This window comes from Mustela lutreola, chromosome 5, assembly GCF_030435805.1.
Source record: "Mustela lutreola isolate mMusLut2 chromosome 5, mMusLut2.pri, whole genome shotgun sequence".
NCBI classification, from domain to species: Eukaryota; Metazoa; Chordata; class Mammalia; order Carnivora; family Mustelidae; genus Mustela; species Mustela lutreola.
The window spans coordinates 104915001-104935761 of record NC_081294.1 but is presented as its reverse complement, the minus strand read 5'-3'; the positions used below and the strand labels follow the sequence as shown (position 1 = coordinate 104935761).

General features: G+C 34.6%; 1 protein-coding gene across 6 annotated transcripts in view; it reads left to right on the top strand.

Annotated features, from left to right (window-relative positions):
• The window catches only part of AP3B1 (adaptor related protein complex 3 subunit beta 1), a 352698-nt gene that overhangs the window by 273531 nt on the left and 58406 nt on the right, over positions 1–20761 (top strand). For all 6 annotated transcript variants that reach the window (XM_059175303.1, XM_059175305.1, XM_059175304.1 and 3 more), the window contains one exon: positions 10785–10891. In XM_059175303.1, coding sequence (XP_059031286.1) covers positions 10785–10891 — 107 coding nt within the window. The remainder of the gene's footprint in view (positions 1–10784; positions 10892–20761) is intronic.

Sequence of the window (20761 nt, the reverse complement as noted above, 5' to 3'; positions counted from 1 at the left end):
ACAGGTAAATTCTACCAAATATTTCAACAAGAGTTAGTACCTATCCTTCTCAAATTATTCCAAAACATTGACCAGGAAGGAATGCTACCAAACTTATTTTATAAGGCCAGTATTACCTTTATACCAAAACCAGGCAGAGATACCCTAAATACAAAAATTTGGGGCCAGTATCCACTGTGAATATACATGCAAAAATTCTCAACAAAATATTAGCAAACTCAGTTCAATAATACATTAAAAGGATCATATACCACGATTAAGCAGGATTTATTCCAGGGATGCAAGGATGGTTCTACATCGGCAGATAGTTTCACATGATACACTACATTAACAAAAAGGATAAAAATCATATGATCACCTCAGTAGATGCAGAAAAAGCATTTGATAAAATTCAGCATCCATTTATGATTAAAAATTCTTAACAGAGTGGGTATAGAAGGAATGTACCCCGACATAATAAAAGCTGTATCTGACAGACCTACTGTTAACATCATTTGCAACTTTTGAGAAACTTAAAGCTTTTCCTCTAAGATTAGGAACAAGGCAAATATGCCCACTTTTGCCAATTTTTCATCATTGTACTGAAAGCCTCAGCAGTCAGGCAGGAAAAAGAAATAGGAATCATCTAAATTTGAAAGGAAAAAGTGAAACCATATGCAGGTGATAGGATACTATATATAGAAAACCTAAAGACTCCACCAAAAAAACTTTTAGAACTAATAAATGAATTGAGTAAAATCACTGGATATGAATTTAACACAGAGAAATTCATTGCATTTCTCTACATTAACAATGAGCTATCAGAATTTAAGAGAGCAATCCCATTTGTAAGTGCATAAAAAATAACAAAATACCTAGGAATAAATTTTTTTAAAGATTTAATTTATTTATTTGACAGAAACAGAGAGAGGCACAAGCAGGCAGAGGGAAAGAGAGAGCTGAAGGCAGCCCTTAACCAACTGAGCCACCCAGGCATCCTGGAATAAATTTAAGCCGGGAATTGAAAGACCTGTACTCTGAAAACGTTAAGACATTGGTGAAAGCAATTGAAGAAAACACAAATAAAAGAAAAGATATACCATGCTTATGGATTGGAAGAATTCATCTTGTTAAAAATGTTCATACTACCAAAAGTAATATATTGATTGAATAAATTCCCTGTCAAAATACCAATGACATTTTTTGCAGAAATAGAGCAAATAATTTTGAACTTTGTATGAAACCACTGAAGATTCCAAGTTGCCAACGCACTTTTAAAAAAGAACAAAGCTGATGTCCATCAACAAATGAATGGATAAAGAAGATGTGGTGTGTATACATACAATGGAATATTACTCGGCCAACAAAAAGAATGAAATTTTGCCATTTGCCATGAGGCAGATGGAACTACAGGGTATTATGCTAAGTAAAATAAGTCAGTTAGAGAAAGACAAATACCATATGATTTCACTTTAATGTAGAATTTAAGAAACAAATGAACATGGGGAAGGGAAGGAAAAATAAAATTAGATAAAAACAGAGAGGGAGGCAAACCATAAGAGACTCTTAACTCTAGGGAATAAACTGAGGGTTGCTGAAGGGGAGATGGAAGGGTGGGGTAATTGGACGATGGGCACTGAGGAGGGCACTTAATGTGATAAGCACTAGGTGTTATATGCAACTGATGAATCACTAAATTCTTTCCTTGAAATTAATAACCTATATATTAACCAAACTTAATTTATATTAAAAAATTTTTTAAATAAAAAAGAAAACAAAGCTGGAGGCACTGTATTCTCTGATTTCAAAGTATTCTACAGAGCTGTAATAATCAAAACAGTGTAATACTGGTACAAAAGCAGAGACAGATCAGTAGGATAAAATACAGAACCCAGAAATAAACCCACGTGTATATGGCCAAGTAATGTAAGACAAAGGAGACATGAATATACATGGGAAGGGCAGTCTCTTCAATAAATGGTGTGGGAAAATTGGATAGCTACATGCCAAAGAATGAAACTGGACCACTATCTTATACCATATATGAAGTAAATTCAAAATGGATTCAAGACTTGAATGTAAGATCCAAACCATAAAACTCTTAGAAGAAAACATAAACAGTAAGCTCTCCACACCAGTCTTAGTATTATTTTGGACCAGTCTCCTCAGATAAGGGCAACAAAAGCTAAAGTAAACAAATGACATTATTATCAAAAAAGCTTTAGCACTGGGACGCCTGGGTGGCTCAGTTGGTTAAGCAGCTGCCTTCGGCTCAGGTCATGATCCCAGCGTCCTGGGATCGAGTCCCACATCGGGCTCCTTGCTCAGCGGGGAGCCTGCTTCTCCCTCTGCCTCTGCCTGCCATTCTGTCTGCCTGTGCTCGCTCTCTCCCCTTCTCTCTCTGTGATAAATAAATAAAATTAAAAAAAAAAAAAAAAAAAAAGCTTTAGCACAGAAACCATCAGCCAAGCGAAAAGACATTCTACTGAGTGGAAGAAGATGTTTGCAAAACATGCATCCAACGAGGGGTTAATATCTAAAATATATGAAGAACTTACCTGTCTTAGTGTTAAAAGAAACAACCTGATTGGAGCACCTGGGTGGCTCATTCAGTTAAGCTTCCAGCTCTTGATTTCACCTCAGGTCATGATCTCATGGGTCATGAGCTCTGCCTCAGTCTCCATGCTCATCAAGGAATCTGCTTGAAGATTCATTCCCTTTGTCCCTCCCCCAACTCATGTGCACACTCTCTCTCTCTCTCTCAAATAAATCTTAAAAAAAAAGAAGAAGAAGAAGAAACAACCTGATTAGAAAATGGGCTGAAGACTTATATAGACATTTTTCCAAATAAGTTACACAGATGACCAACAGACACATGAAAAGGTGTTCATCATCACTTATTAAAAGCAAATCAAAACTGCAATGAGATATCACCTCACACCTGTCAGAATGGCTAAAATGAAAAACACAAGAAACAACAAAGTGTTAGTGAGGATGTGGAGTAAAACAAACCCGCATGCACTCTTGGTAGAAATGCAAACTGGTATAGCCACTCTGGAAAATAGTATGGAGCTTCTTCAAAAAATTAAAAATAGAACTACCCTATGATCCAGCAATCCTGCTAGTAGGTATTTACCCAGATAAAACAAAAACACTAATTCAGAGGGATCCATGCACCCCTGCTTATAGTAGCATTATTTACAATAGCCAAATTATGGAAGCCACTCAAGTGTCCATTGATTGATGAATGGAGAAAGAAGATGTGGTATATATGTGTACACACACACACAACACACACAGAGGAATATTATTCAGCCATAAATAAAAACAAAATTTTGCCATTTTCAACAACATGGCTGGAGCTGGAGAATATAATGCTAAGTGAAATAAGACATTCAGAGAAAGAAATACCATATGATTTCACTCATATATAGAATTTGAAAAACAAATTAGCAAAGGGGAAAAAAAAGAGAGACCAAGAAACAGACCCTCAACTAGAGAGAACAAACTGATGGTTATCAGAGGGGAGGTGGCTGGGAGGATGGGTAAAATAAGCGTTGAGGATTAAGAGTGCACTTGTAGTGATGAGTGCTGGTGATTACAATAAAAACTTTAAAAGAATTAATTGGTTTCAAGTAAAACAAACCAAAAAACCTACAATGAACTATTACCTGACACTTGTCAGATTAGCTCTTATTTAAAAGAAAAAATAACAAGTATTGGTGAAGAAGTAAGGCAAGGGAATCCTCATACACTGTTCATAGATATATATATTGGTACAACCATTACGGTAAACAGTATGAAAATTCTTCAAAAACTTAAAAATAAAAATACCGTATTATCTAGCAGTCATAGATTTGGGTATTTATCTAAAAATATATGCATCCCTGTGTTATTTGCAGACTTATTTGCATTAGCCAAGCTATGGAAGCAACTTAACGGTCCACTGATAGATAAATGGATATAGAAGAAGTGATGTGATATACACATGCACATACACACTCAGCTATAAAAAAATGAAATCTTGTCAACAACATGGATGGACCTAGGGGATATTATGCTAAGTGAAATGACTGAGAGAAATACAAATACTATATGATTTTACTTATATGTGGAATTTGAAAAGAAAATAAATGAACATACACAGAAACAGACTCAGATACAGAAAACAAACTGTTGGTTATCAGAATAGGAAGGGTTTGGGGGGGCAGGTAAAATATGCAAAGGGGATTAAAAGGTACAAACTTCGTTATAAATAAGTCATGGGAATGTAACTAAGGTACAGCGTAGGGAATATAGTCAATAATAACAGTGTTACAAATACTTTGCATGGTGACAGATAGTAATTAGAGTTGTTATGGGATCATTCTGTAATGTATAAACCTACCAAATTACTATGATATACACTTGAATAAAATAAAGTTCAAGTCAAATTTGCATCATTTTTTGCTATTGGCAGAGATTTACAGATTTACATCATTTTTTACCTATTGGCAATGATTTTAAAGCAACATCCAGTGTTGCTAAGGTTTGGAGAAACAGGCACCCTGCACATGTTTTTGATAGAAATAAAAATAGATGAAGCTTTTAGAGTCATATTAGCAATATTTGTCAAAACTCAAGTTGCACACACCCTTTGATATAGCAATTCTTTTCTAGGAATTTATCCTACAGACAAAATAGGAAAATCCGGGAGTGCCTGGGTGGCTCAGTGGTTGAGCCTCTGCCTTCAGCTCAGGTCATGATCTCAGGGTCGTGTGATCGAGCCCCTCATCGGGCTGTCTGCTCAGCACGGAGCCTTCTTCCCCCTCTCTCTGTCTGCCTCTCTGCCTACTTGTGATCTCTGTCTGTCAAATAAATAAATAAAATCTTAAAAAAAAAAAAGGAAAATCTGATATTACTCCTTTCTTTTTTTAGATCTTTTCATTTAATGTCTTAATTTTATAGTTAAAGTTCGTATTTTTAGGTTTCTAAGACCTTTGGGTCATCTGACTCCTCCCTACGTCTTATTCACTGTACTCCTTTGCATTTCCAAAATATACCAGTCTCATTCCTCTGCATTTCCTGGCAGTGAAGGAAAAATTGAAACATGGAAAATGATATAATTTTTATTAATTGATTATTTTTTAAAGTATGTTTTTATATGTAGAAGCAAAGTTTTCTTAATCACTAAGTTTTAAGAATTTAAGCATAAGATTTTTTTTTTCAGATTCACTTCACTTTTATTATGAACAAACAAAATTTCAGTTCAGTACAGCTAAGCTTTAGAATTGATAGAGAAATTTTTCCAGAATTACTCTTAGGTCACAAATAACTACTGTCCCACATAAAGGGGAAAAATCCTACACAGTCAAGGAAAAGGTATCCTGTGTATTGTTTCCATTTGCATGAGCTTATGCATTCTCAAATTTTGTCTGATTTTTTATCCACCACTTATCAATGGATTTATTCAGTCTCTCAGAGAGAATCATACCGATTAATGATAGCATCCAGAACACATGGTTCATTGTGGATACAGGTTCATGATGAATACTGTTACTGTAAAAATACTTGGGATTTTTTTTACTTGGAATGAAATTTCATCCTAACTTAAATTTTAACTCAACATAGGGTATATTTCTGTTTGTTTTTAATACCTGAGAACTATTTAAAACATTTTTATTCTGCTTTTGTCAGAAATGACACTTAAGGCCTCCCTCTCTTTTTAACAAGTCAGTTCAGCAAATATTTGCAGATTGTCTGATAAGTTTAAGGGTACTTTGTTATATACCCCTTTTTGTTGGCTGGAACCAGTAAATTAGTCCTTTTATTCCAGGGACTAATATCTAGTCTAGGGCACAGATACCTGAACAGTAGAGGCACAAAGTGTCAATGAATGAGGAGGGAGACAAAAACCAATTAAAAAACTATAAAGGCCTTGTGGAAGAACTGATCTGAGCTTAGTGATAAAGATAAATGGAGTGTACAGGAGAAAAGCTTTGTTGACAATGGTTCTTAAGATACGGACTTCATTTCTGCTGCTTATTAGCCTACAGTAGTTCTCCATTGTCCATGGTAAACAGTTTGTGGATCAGAAAGTAAAGGGTCACTCTCCAGTAGCTTGAGTTCTCGGCTGTGAGAATTAGATTAATTTTGAAAGAGGGTCAGAAACATTCCTTTAGTTTTATCTAAAAGGCACATCATAATCCACAGTTATCTATTCCCTATACGAAGAAAACTTCTAGTATTGAATTTATCTATGTCTTCATTCAGAAAACATTTATTGAATGCTTGCTCTGATACAAGTAATCTGCTACATGCTGGAGATTCTAAATGCATACATTTTCCCTACCCAGGGAATTCTGTTTCTTGAGAACCAGTACAGTTTGAAAGTTCCTTGGCTATTTTATATTTCTGCAAGCGAAGAGATCTTTTAGTACTCCATACCATGTGATCTTGGTAGGATGATCATAAAGCAACAATCACACTCCAGTGCTTTTTTTATAAGAAATATATACCTATGTAATTATACTATTGGTACAACTAACTCTTCTTAAAATTTTATCAGCAACCAGTAATGATGCTCCAGATAAGCCTTATGATCTGTGATATCATATTGATGAATAAATTGTAGTAGAGGCATTGGAGTGGAGTGGCTAAGAGGACAATGGAGCTGGAGTGTCTGAGTTTAAATCTCATGCTGTTCTTGTTTTTTTAAGATTTTTTTTATTTGAAAAAGAGCACAGAGCGAGAGAGATAGCATGGCGGTAGGAGGGTACAGAGGGAGAGGGAGAAGCAGACTCCCTCCTGAGCAAGGGGCCCGACCCAGATCCCAGGACCCTGGATCATGACCTATGCCAAAGGCAGACACTTAACTGACTCAGTCACCCAGGTGCTCTTGTCCTTCTAATTACGGAGCTGGGTAATCTTGGACAAGTTACTTAATCTCTTTGTGCTTTTGCTTTAATCTATAAAATAGGGATAATAGTAAAACTTTTAGGAGTCATAAATGGATTAAATGAGTTGATAAATGTAAAAGCACTTAAAACTCTGCTGGGCACATGATAAGCATTATATAAGGGTGTTATCTGTGATGGAGATGCAGCAGCAAGGAATTACATTTAACTGTTTAAATAACTTCATATTAAACCAGTATATATTAAAACTTTGATGTATCATTAAGTTTTGAGGCAAAAGTTTGATCAGAAGAGTAATTGTATAATTATTTTATAATTAAATATATAGTTGACCCTTGAACAATGTTTGGGTTAAGGGGCACTAACAACCACCTGTCACTTTTGACTCCCCCAAAATTTAACTATTAATAGCCTACTGTTAACTGGAAGCCTTACTGATAGTGTAAACAGCCAATTACACATATTTTGTATGTTATATGTATTATATAACATTATTAAAATAAAAACAAATGGTATTAAGAAGATCATAAGGAAGAGAAAATACATTTTTAGCATTATACTTAAAAAAAAAATCTGTCCATAAGTGGACCTGCACAATTCAAACCTGTGTTGTTCAAGTGTCAATTGTACTTTAGTAAAGAAAGAAGTGTTTCTCAGAAAGTTTTAAAAATAAAAAGAAGAGGGCGCCTGGGTGGCTCAGTGGGTTAAGCTGCTGCCTTCGGCTCGGGTCATGATCTCAGAGTCCTGGGATCGAGTCCCGCATCAGGCTCTCTGCTCAGCAGGGAGCCTGCTTCCCTCTCTCTCTCTCTGCCTGCTTCTCTATCTACTTGTGATTTCTCTCTGTCAAATAAATAAATAAAATCTTTAAAAAAATAAAAATAAGAAGAAAATGGATTTGTAATCCAAATATCTTTGGTTTACCATCCGGCATGCCAGTTCAGATCTTTTCATATGCAAATCCCCTCTGCCCCTAAGTGTGATCATAGTGGGATACTCTTATCATTTACTTCTCTATTAATCATACACATTCCTTGCCCTGCCATAGATGTTCTTTAACAGTTTCATTTTTTAATGACTTCATGGTTATCTTTTATATTGTTGTAATAAATTATATTTAACAGTTTTACTATTATTGGAAATTTAACTTGTTTTCATTTTTTTGTCTTCATCATTAGTGAAGCAATACACATCATAAATATATTATTTCATTATCTCCCCAACTGTTTCATTAAGATAAATCCCCAGGAATAGAATTGCTGGGGCAAAGGCTTTGAAGAATTTAGTTGTCTAAGATTGCCTTTCCCAAAGCTTGTACCAGCTTACACAGTATTAGTATGAGAGTACTGATTCCTGATACACTTACTGATGCTGAATCTAAAAATTGCCTTTGCCAAGTCAGTGGGTAGAAATGATACCTGGTTTTCATTTGTATGCCAGGTTATTTTTTTTTTAACTAGTAGAATTATTTTTTTAATGCATTAATTAAATACTTAAACATAGTCAGCTAACCTCAGAATCCATTTTTGGATAAATTTTCAGTGCAAGCTTCTATCTTGCCAGACCTGGAAACAGATGTATAGTCATTTCTTTAGTACCTAAACCTTCTCCTGAAATGATATTAAAAGTCTCTTCCTTTTTTTTTTTTTTTCCTTAAGTCAAACTTTAGTGTGAATTTTCCTCTGGCTTTTGATGTCTTTTTTCCTCTGTGTGTCTTTAAGCCAAGCCATAGTTGAAATCAGAGGCTTTCTTACTCAATATTTTTCCTTACATGGGTATCTAATATTTTGGATGGATGGGCAAATATTTAGAACCTACCAAAAAAGTGACTTTTGGAAATGCAACATATTGATCCAAGATAAAAGAACCAGTTCCTGGTCCCACAGTGGTTCTTCCATTCACTTGTTCTGTGATCTTTCCAAGACATAATCTCCCTGTGCCTCAGTTTACAGTGTCTTTAATATAAATTTTTTTTCTACCTCACCTTTTGTTTTTAGCCCTTTTCATGTCATGCCTGAATTATTGTATTCCTCCTCCTGCCAACCTGATTGCTCCTCCTTTGATTTTTGTCCCTTATACTGATAAGGAGCAGTACATATATTGTTGCTCTTTTCAGTATTTTTAACAGCTCCCTTTGTTGTAGAGGATAAAAATAACTTCCTCAGTTTTCCATGTTCCCACCTCTCAGCCTCTGTTCGCAGTAATATCTCACCTACTAAGTCACCAGGTTCTTCTTTGCTCTTATTTAAAGTCTGCCCTTACTTAAAAACTGAGCTTCATTTCCTCCCATTCGTAAGGTCTTCCTTTACCACCATATCCCCATTGATCCCCCCACCCCCAAATCCCTGTGACACTTGCTAACTGTATGTTGGTTTTCAACGTAGATCTGAGGAAGCCTGGGGATTTGTAGCAGTGTTTCAGGCACACTGAAGGAGCAAGGAAGAAAGCAAGGGCTCCATTCCCTCTTCCACCCAGTCTCCACTCTGCTTTTTCTATTATCTATGGTGAAATTTTATTTCAGACTTCTTTGAAAATTTTCTTTTTCGGGCAATATCATTTTTTTATTCCTAACTTTCTGAATTATTTTTTCTGCCTAACTACAGGGTATTGTGAGACTAAATGGGAAAAAGATAGTTTGAAAAGTCCTGTTAAATAAATGTTACTTCCTTTATGCTCTTATTTTGAAGTGCGTTTGTTGAAAGATAAAACTCATTCCACATTTTTAGTTTTTTTCACTCAACAGTCAAGCAGTTTCTAAGCACTAAAAATTAATGCATTAGCAGACTAGTAGAAATAAAAAATAAAAAGACACAGATTTGTATTAGAAGAGAGGTATGGTTGTAGAAGCATGTCCAAGTTTATCTGTAGAACAAAGAAGGCAATTTAGAAGCTGTGTTTTGTTGAGTCAGCTTGTGCTTTCCTTCCAAGCGGTACCATAATGTGTAGCAGTTACAAGGTAAACAAGGCAGAGAAGAACCTTCCAGGTAAAGAGAATAGAAGATATTGGGAACAAGATACTGGAAACTATTAATCGGTAGGGCCTGAAGATAGGAGTTGCCAATAAAATTAGAGATAGATCTTCTACCCAGTATGATACCAACTGGCCACACATAGCTCTTACATTTAAATTTAAGTTAATTAAACTGTGAAGTACAATTCTTTAGTCATACTAGCCATATTTCAAGAGTACATTAGGTTTATGTGCTAGTGGCTACTATAATGGACAGTGCCAAGCTAGAGCATAGAGAACCTTGTGCACTTTGTTAAGGAATTGGACTTCTATCTTGTAGGTACTTGTGAGCCTCTGAAGAATCTTAAGCAGGGGAGGATGAGATCTGTACTTTTTCAAAAATTTTCAGATTTTCACCTGCATGATCTCGTGTACATAGTGGTTTTAGAATAAAAAATTTCTATCTGGTACATAGCTTTTGCTGACAAAGTATAAGTAGAAGGGAGTTAGGACCCTGTAATTACCCCTGTAATTATTATAGTGGAGAATAAAACAGAGAACGGATATAAATACCCTTTTGAGACTTCTGATTCTGCTGGAGAACTCTTGAAAGCTGTTGTTCTTTATATTAGCTGGGGAAAAAATGTTTCTTTACCTTTTTTTTTAGTTTTAGTGAGGTTACTGGGTGATAATGTTAGTGATAACATTATATGATAAAATTTTCAAAAATTATTACTCAAAGTATTTGTACCATTATATTTTGTTATAGGAGTTGCCAGTGAAAGCTAAGACTAATAACTGCCATGACTTGATAATAACTAAGTCAAGATGTTAAATAGAATTGTCATAGATTTATTAATCAAAGTAATTTAATTAGATTTACTAACAAAATAAAAATGTTGCTTTTAATAATATGAATTAAATTTTCATGCACATTTGCTAATTTGGGCCTTTTCCTACAGTTAACCCGGTATCCACTCCAGTTGCATTTCCCACGCCAGCTCTTTCTCCAAGCTTGATAGCTGATCTTGAAGGTTTAAACTTATCAACTTCTTCATCAGTCATCAGTGTAAGTAATTTTCAAAATATATTAGCTCGGTTTTCATGTGATTCCATTGCATCATTCATTCTTATCAAAATGTAAATAATCGAAGTAGATTCTTAGTCTTGAACAGTTTCTCTTGTAAACAAGTTCAATTCAGATCTCATCTTTTAATTTTATAAATATTTTTAAAAATTTGCTCTACCCAAACCATTATCCTCACAATTGACTTCGACTTATTATCCACATTTAATTATCATGTACATTTTTCTCTGGCACTCTTACATATATATAACATACAGCGTTCTTTGCCACAGTGGGTTCATTTATATACATAAATTCTGCCATAAACAATTGTTGTCTACATTAATAGACTTAAATTCCCACAGTCATTGTATTTCTATTACACTGTTCTTATACCATAGGCTCTTAAAAATACCTGTTTTCATTTTAAAATTCAAGGTTGTGTTTCTCTTTTATCTTTATATGCTTATTTACATGCCTTCATATCCATAAAAAAATTATTTAATGTTACTTCCAGGGTATGGCTTGAAGTGAGGCCAGAGGCCAGCCTGTCTCAAAATAATGCCAAAACCATCAGCCTGTCGTAATATCTGAAACTGCAATAACTTTTTCTCTGTTAGCATATTATATCTACTAACCTTTCACTCTAAATCAGGCATGCTGCCTACAGCGTAAAATCTGTTGATATGCTTGACCTCCTGCTAATTTGTTGTCAGAAACCTGACAAAGTAAGAGACAAAATAGTAAGTTCTGATGTGGACACAAGGTAGCTTGAATAGATCTGGTGTATCACTGGTTCCCCTGGCTTAGTAATCTGAGCTCCTGGGGGCCATAGAGCTGGTTCTGCCAGAAGTGGGAAAGAGAAGTACTAATTCTTAAACATTTTTACAAAAAATTTCCCCATGAAAGCAAATGTGATATTAGGACCATTTGGTTTAGAATGAACAAGTGAAAACTATTAAGCTGAGCATGCTGTTTTAAGTTGTAGAATGCAGTTACCTCTAACTGCTCAGAAATGAGTAAGAATGATATCTAGGGTTTTAGTTTGCCATTCTTGTTGCTAAAAGAAAAGGCACATTGAAAGAGATGGAGGGAAGCAGTGAAAGAAGCAGTTGTCTTTATTATTTAAGTAATAAATATTTCTTGAGCATTTGGGTAGGCTGTAAAGAGAAAGTAGAAATCAAAAAATCTGTAGTAAAGCAGTTAGTCCTTGCGGGAAAAGGAAGGCCCTAAAAACTTGGGAGACAGTAAGGTAGTAGATTAATAACTCAGGCCTTGATATCAGATGATCAGGGTACAAATCTCTGCTTAGCTGCTTGCTAGCTATGTGTTTGGGCAGATTGGTATGTAACTTTTCTACACCTCACTTTTCTGTGGAGATAGTATATACCCTATAGGATTGTTATGACATTAATGAGATAATAGATGTATAGCTCTTAGAACAGTGACTGGCACATTGTCATCACTCAATAAATAATAACTAATATTTTTTAAAGTGATATGGTAATGCATCCTTAGTAGACTCCCATACCTTAATAGCTATAAGAAGAATGCAGTTGAGATTAGAAAAGCTTACAGGAAATTTTTATTCATCACAAAGTAGTTGAAGAACTCACCCTTTAATACTAAGAAAAATATTTATTGGGATGGTCTCTTGAAAGGAGAGGAAAGGCACTCCATCCAAAGAGCATAGAAAAAAAGGGCTGTCAAATGGACAAAATGGGTAGAGGGGAATGGGAGATAAAGACTACCAGTTATGGAATAAGTAAGTCATGGGAATAAAAGGCACAGGATAAGGAATACAGTCAGTGATATTGTAATAGTGTTGCATGGTGACAGGTGGGATGAGTGTAGCATATAGTCAAGTTGAATCACTGTGTTGTATACCTGAAAGTATACTTGTGTGTCAACTATAATCAAAAAATTAAGAAAAAAAGACTGTCACATTCAGCTGAGTGAAGCAAAATCTCAAACTTACTTCCAAAAGCTAACAAAGTGATCAAACAAATAGTAGTAATAAGAATGGCAACCAGAATTCACCAGCTATAACAACTAAGGAGAGAATTAGAACTGAAAGAGAAAGATAACAACTTTGTAAAGTGGAGCCTATAGAAATAAATAGAATATTCTGATGCAAAATGGCATGGCTCCTAATCTCACCTCCAGTCCTCAAAACAGTACTTTAAAAAGATTAATGAAGCAAACTAATTTTTTCATTATGTATATGAGTTTAGAAAGAAGTAGACTAAAGACATCAGAAAAAATAGCAAGAAAAACCCTCAAAAATTACAATCCGCATGTAATGGTATGGGATCTCAACAAATAAAAGAGCCTTTTGGATTCTAAGATGAAATTCATAGATAAGAGTACATCCATAATTTTTAAAATCAACATGTTTCCCTTATTTTGAATAGAAGGAAGAAAGAGAACTTAAAATAAAGTAATAATTACACATTGCCATATAAATGCTTGTCCATGACTACACTAGAAATGTACTGAAGTACAGTTAAATGGTACTGGCACTGATACGAAGAACCACCATGAATGTGACGACTGTAAATGCAGACCAATATAGGTGTATTAGCAACTCAAATAGTGTGGGATGCGGTGTTGCCATCAGTAACATAATTTTCCAAAATGTTGAACAGTTTCTAGTAGTTACATTCCAAGTCCTAGCCTAGTTTATATGATTTCCTACTCTGTAGATGAATTTTATTTAAATTTATCTTCCTTATATATTTGGTAAAATAGGGGTTGATTTTATTTTTTTGAAATTACTAAAATATTTATAATGAAACCCAAAGAACAGTTCCTTTTTCACACTAAGTATATTTCACTATTTTTCATAGTGAAATGAAAAATTTCACCATTTGTTCTAACCTTTTAAATTACATATTCAGAACACAGGGATTTTTAAACTTAATTCCTAGTGAATATCATTATCATTGTAAGGAAAAGCTTGGTTTGTCAAACTGTTCGATAAAGAAGATGTATAAACACAGTCTTTGTTCTAGTCTTACTTGAGATTAATTGGCAGTTGGCCAACAGATGGCTAAAAATGAAGAGACACTTCATTTCGTACAGTAGTATGTCTGTGAACAAATTGTAAATTTTTTAGTGAATTACTAATTAATTTTTCTACCAGATTATCGTTAGGCCAAGAGTTTCTAAATTGTTACACATGAAGCCCCAGGAATTCAGCAGTCCTCAGAATGTTACAGCTTCTAGAGGGGATGAGAAAAAGTGAGATGAGGGAAAAGACAATTTGCATATAAGAATAAATTGTTCACCTCTGTAATTAGAAATGTTGGATTGAAAATTGGTCTTTTCTGCTTTAAATATTTTTTTGTATATTTGGGACACAAAATGTTAAAGTGAATTCAGCAGTTCAAATTACCTCTGAAGACTTTTAATGGTATTTTTGTTTTGGGGGGTTTTTTTTGCTGATAAACATGAGTATGAAACCTTGTCTCATTCTTTGCACTTTTTATGTTTCTTTTCAAACTAGTTTTATAAGAAAATTTATTAATTTGCTTACTTAATATTTGAGCTTTCTATTTCTATGGAAAAATGACTTCTAAATTCAATTCCCCAAATCCTATGAAACCCGTGACAGAAGTATAGTATCTGTGGTTCTTTAGCAACTAATCACAAGTAGGAAGGTTTCTTTAGGGATATACTTTTCCAGAGTTCTGTTTTAAAATACCAAGAATTCATTTAGAAAGTCAGAGCAACATTTAGGGAATCCATTGAACTTGGAGCCCGAATACTTGATATCTGTCATTGGATGAGCTAGTTACTATCATCATGACTAGGGGCCGGTCATTGACTTGTATAAACTTTAATTTTTAATTTAAAAAATGGAGATAATACTTCCCCCAAACACTTAATTGTGTTTTCATGAAAAGTAAATAAAATAATGAGCCTGAAAATGTTTGAATTCTGTTCTGTGGCTATCTTGTGGAGTGAGAAGAGACAAATGAAGATGGAGTGCTAGGAAACATTGTGATATAAAGGCAACAGAGAAAAAGGCCAAGAAGATAAGTTAGCAAAGGAGGTGAATTGTGGATCACAGTATCAGGAAGCGCACAGATTAGGAAGGGAAACAGACAAATCATTTTATTGAAGTAAGTGTTACACTGGAGGCATAAATCTGCTTGAGTGCTACCAGTTGACCAAGATCTCTTAGAAAAGAATTTGTATATGTGACCTTGGAACTGAATCTGGAAGAATAGGAAGAGTTTGTCTAGGTGGCTGGAGTAGAATAAGAATGACGTGACGGACAGAGGAAGTAGGGTATGCAGAGCCTTGAGATGTGAGCTGACTTGGAATATTAGAGAAGCAGTAGTTAAGTGTGGCTAAAGTATAGCACAGATAGGTTGAATAACCTGAGTCTGATCTTGGAAAACTAAGTTGGTGACATACTGACATGGGAAAATTGTGGCAATGACTCCTTACCTTACTGCTTTCCAATCTTTTCATGTTATGGTACATACAGAAAAGTGATGATACGTGTAGTGTTCTCTGGGATAAACAGAGACTACTAAAGGAGGCAGGAGGTACCCAGCCTAGGGGCTCCAGCTACCACAGGCCCCACCTGGCCTTCCTGAGAGCTAATCATGGGGCAGCAGCACAGCACACTTCTAACCTATTTGTGGCACGTTAGTGAGGAAGCACTGACTTAGCTGCTGTAATATTAGTGATTTGATCTTCATGGATCACAGTCTCCAAGTGGAATTAACTCAGGAGGGTGCAGGAAGATTCATTTAAAAAGTGATCATTATAGAAAACAAGGCAGTAAATTGAGGGATGATAAGTAATTCCAAGAACAGTCCATGAAAGAGAAACCAGAATTGCAATAAGAGAAGCCCTATTTGATACAATATGCTACTTAGAGTTAGCCAGACTCCATCTTGTCCACTGCTCAATTGACCCAAGACTACTGAGGTCAACTGCAGGTTTAGGGTTTCCTGAAAGTACCCTCAGGTTGATAATTCACTAGGACACCCACAGAACTCAGGAAAGCACTATACTTAAGATTACAATCTTACTAAGATTGAGACCTCGGCTGAGATCAAGAATCACACTTGGGGAGCCTAGGTGGCTCAGTGGATTAAGCCTCTGCCTTTGGCTTAGGTCATGATCCCAGGGTCCTGGAATCGAGCCCCACACTGGGCTCTCTGCTCAGCAGGGAGTCGGCTTCCCCCTCTCTCTCTGCCTGCCTCTCTGCCTACTTGTGATCTCTGTCTGTCAAATAAATAAGTAGAATCTTAAAAAAAAAAAAAAAAATTACAATGTTATTGTAGCAATAGGTTATAAATTAGAACTAACCAAAGGAAGAAACAGATATCCTGAGTGGGTTTCAAATTCACAGGTTACCTACTGGCATCAACATATGGCAGTATGCACAGAGTATCCACTTAGCATACATTGTCTAGTGAATCACATCCTTGGCAACAGCCATCAGGTGTGGTCCCCCCAAAGTGCTGAATATTAAAAGACACTCCTGTCACTTAGGAAATTCCAAGGGCTTAGAGATTACCTACCTCTCAAGAGCTAAGACACAGTCCACATCTCTCTTTGAGAAGACCAAATTCTTTACTACACATATGCCAGTAAATGTTTCATTCATTGAACAAGTATTTGTTCAGGCCAGAATATAAGGCAGGTGCCAAAGATAACAGTAAACAAGTTGAGCTAGGTTTCTGCCCTCAGGGAGTTTACAGTTGAGAAAGGACATAATGAAAAATTTCCTCAAGGGTATATATTAATACCAGGTACTTTAATTGTATAACATAGTTTTGTCCATTTGGGAATTTCTGTAGATACAAGTTGTCTTTTTTTTTTTTTTTTTTTTTGGTCATTATTTTTCTGATTTTACATTGGCTATGCTCCATAGTCCAACCTATCTCCATCTGTACTATTACAGCTAAAAATCTAGTGAGAGTTACTTTTGACATTTAACAGACTTTAAAATTTAGATATCTAAACTGCTTTTCCTCTTTGACAAGAAGTAGAAGGCTAATTTTCGCAGTCCATGCTGTTCACCATCTGCTTTCCTTAAATTGCCGCTGTGAAACATCACTCCCTCACTTAATGTTGGAATAAAGCCTCATGAGGCCTGGGTGAAGATAGTGGCAACAAGTAGCATTAAACTAAGGTCTGTAGGTGTCTTTATAGGTAGACAGCCTGGGGTTTACTGTGACCAGCGAGAAAGAATGGCCTTGTTTGTCATTATGACCAAGAAACTGTGTAACTGAAGTCCCCACCCCACCCCACCCAACCCTTCAAGGATTGTCAAGCTGAAGGGTAGGAATAAGGAATCCCATGTAATGCACTCTAATTAGGGCAGACAGAGTGAGGCAAAGAAAAGGCATTTTTTAAAAATACATAAACCAAACTCAGCATCTGAAGTGTTTATCATTAGTTCTGTCGATATCTAAGGAATATTCTAAAAATGGCTAGCAACTAAGCTTGTTTTTGTTGTTGACAGAGATTGGCAACTAATGAAGCTATAACTTTCCATGATTAGGGATGAGGGCCTGACCCTTTTTTTATTATAGGATCTTAGTTGGAAAATAGAAAAGAGTGTCAGACCTGCTTTTGGTGTTCAGGTTACAGTATCAGTTTTCAAACGATATGGAGAAAAAACAAACCATAATTCATGAAGCAGAATCTGGTTTACCCAGTGTGAAATTTACTAAACAGAATTGGGAATTATTAGGATAATTGCATATTGTAATGATGACAGTTGTAATTGAAGTTGATTTCTGTTTTTCTTAAGTGGACTTTTATCTTAAATAGATTTCTCTCTCTCTCTCTCTCTCTCTCTTTCTCTCTCTCTCTCTTTAATTAATGCTCGGTTAAGGCATTTTAGTTTTGTTTACCAGTCAGCTTGTCTTGGTCTGCTGGGGCACCAGTTTTCTTATTTGTCTGCAAGGACACAGTGCTTTAAGGGAGTCCTTATTGATACCAGCATTTACTAAGTCGTGCTCCAGACATTTCATGAATATGTGATCTCATTCCCAAAACAAATAATATATATATATGATAAAGTTTGTTGTCTAATATGGTGGAAGAACTTTATTTTAAAGAACATTTATCTTTTACATTTTAACACTTGTGGTGTTTTCAAGCCCCAAGCTAAGAGATGAGTCCAGCTAAGACCAAATTATGTTGAGTTTAGAGGAGGAGGAAATTATAAGTCAAAATTAAAAATAATTTTGTCATTTTAAATTTGGGAAAAATCCTTTATTTGTTCTGATGAAACTGTCAGTAGCCATGGAACTGTGGTAAAAATAATGAAAAATCATTGGCCTGGGTCTGCTTAAATTGAAAACATTTTTTAATTAAAGTTTGACAGTGTTTTGTGCTTCTATTGCCTAGCCATGTCCCATCTTATTCTTTCATTCAGTTCTCCTCTGGGTATGAGTTGCTTTAATTTTTAAATTAAACTTTAAAAGTGTGTCATACTACTGTCATACTACTACTTCATCTTTTTATTTCTGCACTACTTCAGAGGTCTCATAGTTAATACCAGACCATTATCAACTCTCCCTTTTCTACATTATTAAAAGGAACTGCTTTTTAAAAAGAGATTGTTACTAATTTTTAGTTGCAGGGTTTTTATTAGGAAATATTTTTTATTTGGCTTAAGTAAATACGTGCCAATCTGTAAGTCCTGACTAGTGGATAATACTTTTATAATGAATGCTTTGTCAATAACATAATAAAATTATCTACAATAAAAAAATCGATTATGTCATGCTAATTAATGAACTAGTAATGATTGTGGCCCAAAGAAAGCAGGCCACCCATCAAAATATAGAAAATGCATATATAAATCTGCCAGAAATTGAGGGATTAAAGAGGTGATAGTAAAGAAAGCTTTGGGCCTTTCTTTTCCTCTTTCTACTTTGTGTTGAGTAGTTCCTTTCATTTGCTATCAGCTTACTCTTTCTAGAGCTGAGGCAGTTCTCTGAATATCTACTGACTTCTTTTCTAAGATTATGGGTTCTAGCTTTTGTGTATTGTAATTAAATGGACTATAATAGTAAACAGTAAATTAGGTTTTTAAAATAGCAGTCATTTTAAAAATATTAAATCTTTTCTGGCTGTTTTTTATTTTACATATCCAGAAGTGATTGAACGTTGTGTTACTATCAACTGCTATGTTTCAAATTTTGTTGCTTGTGTTGAATTTGTGGTATTTGCAGCGAAATACACTTTTTTAAGCCTTACAGTATCTTAGATTATTATGTATCAGCCAATTGTGTATCAATTATATTTAATCATACATCAATCAAATTAACTTCTGTTACCTTTGTTCCCCTTTAAAAAGCTTGTCAAAAATTTTATAAACATAGGGTGGGGCATGATATAAAAATTTTATATAATATTATTAAATCTTTGAATAGCTAAACATGGAAAGTATTGTTGTGATGCTTAAATAAACTTTGTTTCTCTTCAGAGGAGAAGAAAATGAATTAAACTATAGGGCACATGCCCAACTAATGCTAAAAAATTAATTTATTACTAGAGAGAAGAGTGCATGGAGTAAAAATAGATAAGTACAGTATATGACCCTAATATCAAAGAAAAGTAAAAGCCACTAATCTTAGAATATATCAGACACACTCTTATTTAAATCATTCAAGAATGTAATTAGAGATAGCTTTTATAGGCCTATCAATGAGGGTTATTTCTTTAAAATTACAGCTGTTCCACATTACTGAATATATAAGTATTTCCCCCAAATGTTGAATTAATAGTGAAGATATATTTTACAATTCTGCATGCACACACACACATAAACAATATATCAAAAAGTTTTCCTTTAAAATGCATAATTTAGATTAAGAGAGATGCCAACCAAATGTATATCTTCTTTGAACCCTTATTCAAGCAAACCAGCTTTAAAAAGACATGTATGATAGTCAAGGATATGTGAACACTATATTTTACATGATATTAAGGGGAATTACTTTTTAATGTAATAACAATTACGAAGTTTCTTTTAAGAGTCCTTATCTGTTAGATGAACTAACCAAATTGTTTCTTGATGAAATTAGATCATATCTGAAATTTGCTTTTAAATAATTCAGAAATTGAGTAAAGTGTTGGATTGTAGTTTGGACAAATGTTGAAAATTTTTTAAACCTACTTATGAGTTATGAGCTTTTCATTATATTTTTCTTTTTTTCTACTTTTGTATGCATTTCAGAGTTTTCATAATAAAATGTTTCTTAAAATACATAATTTCAGAAATTCATTTATTACCCATTTTCACTGAAGTTTTAGCATCCATGCTCCATAGAATGTGTAACCTGGCAAAGTTATCTTGTAAATTTAAACTAGTGTATCAAAATTTGACTTCAGTTCCAGTTGTCATCTATGAGATTAGAAGACTGTAATAGATTGTCTTTTTTGTCTTTTTAAGGTCCCTTCCAATGCTAAATATCTTGAAGTCTGTGGGAAATTAAATGGAGAGATGCTAATGACTTTAGTAAAATCATTGTCAGCATAAGGGAAAGGTGCCTTATCTTTTATATTAGAGATGTATTTTAGATCTAATAAGACTTAATCTCTGAGTCTCTGGAAGATAAGACAGGTCCTGTTTACCACCTTTTCAATACCCAGTGCTTGATACATAATAGGTGCTCATCAAAAGTGTGTTAAATGAATGAAATTAATCTTTTCCTGTTTTCTGGCTTACTCATGATGGAATCCATTCCCAGTGATGTCAGTTTGAGGACTATATTATTAATATGTTATTTTGTTACATTACTGAGGAAACTGTTCCTATTCATCACATAACTGAAAGGTAGTTGTACTCCTCACATGTCTTCATAGTCTTTAGCATGTAGCATTTAA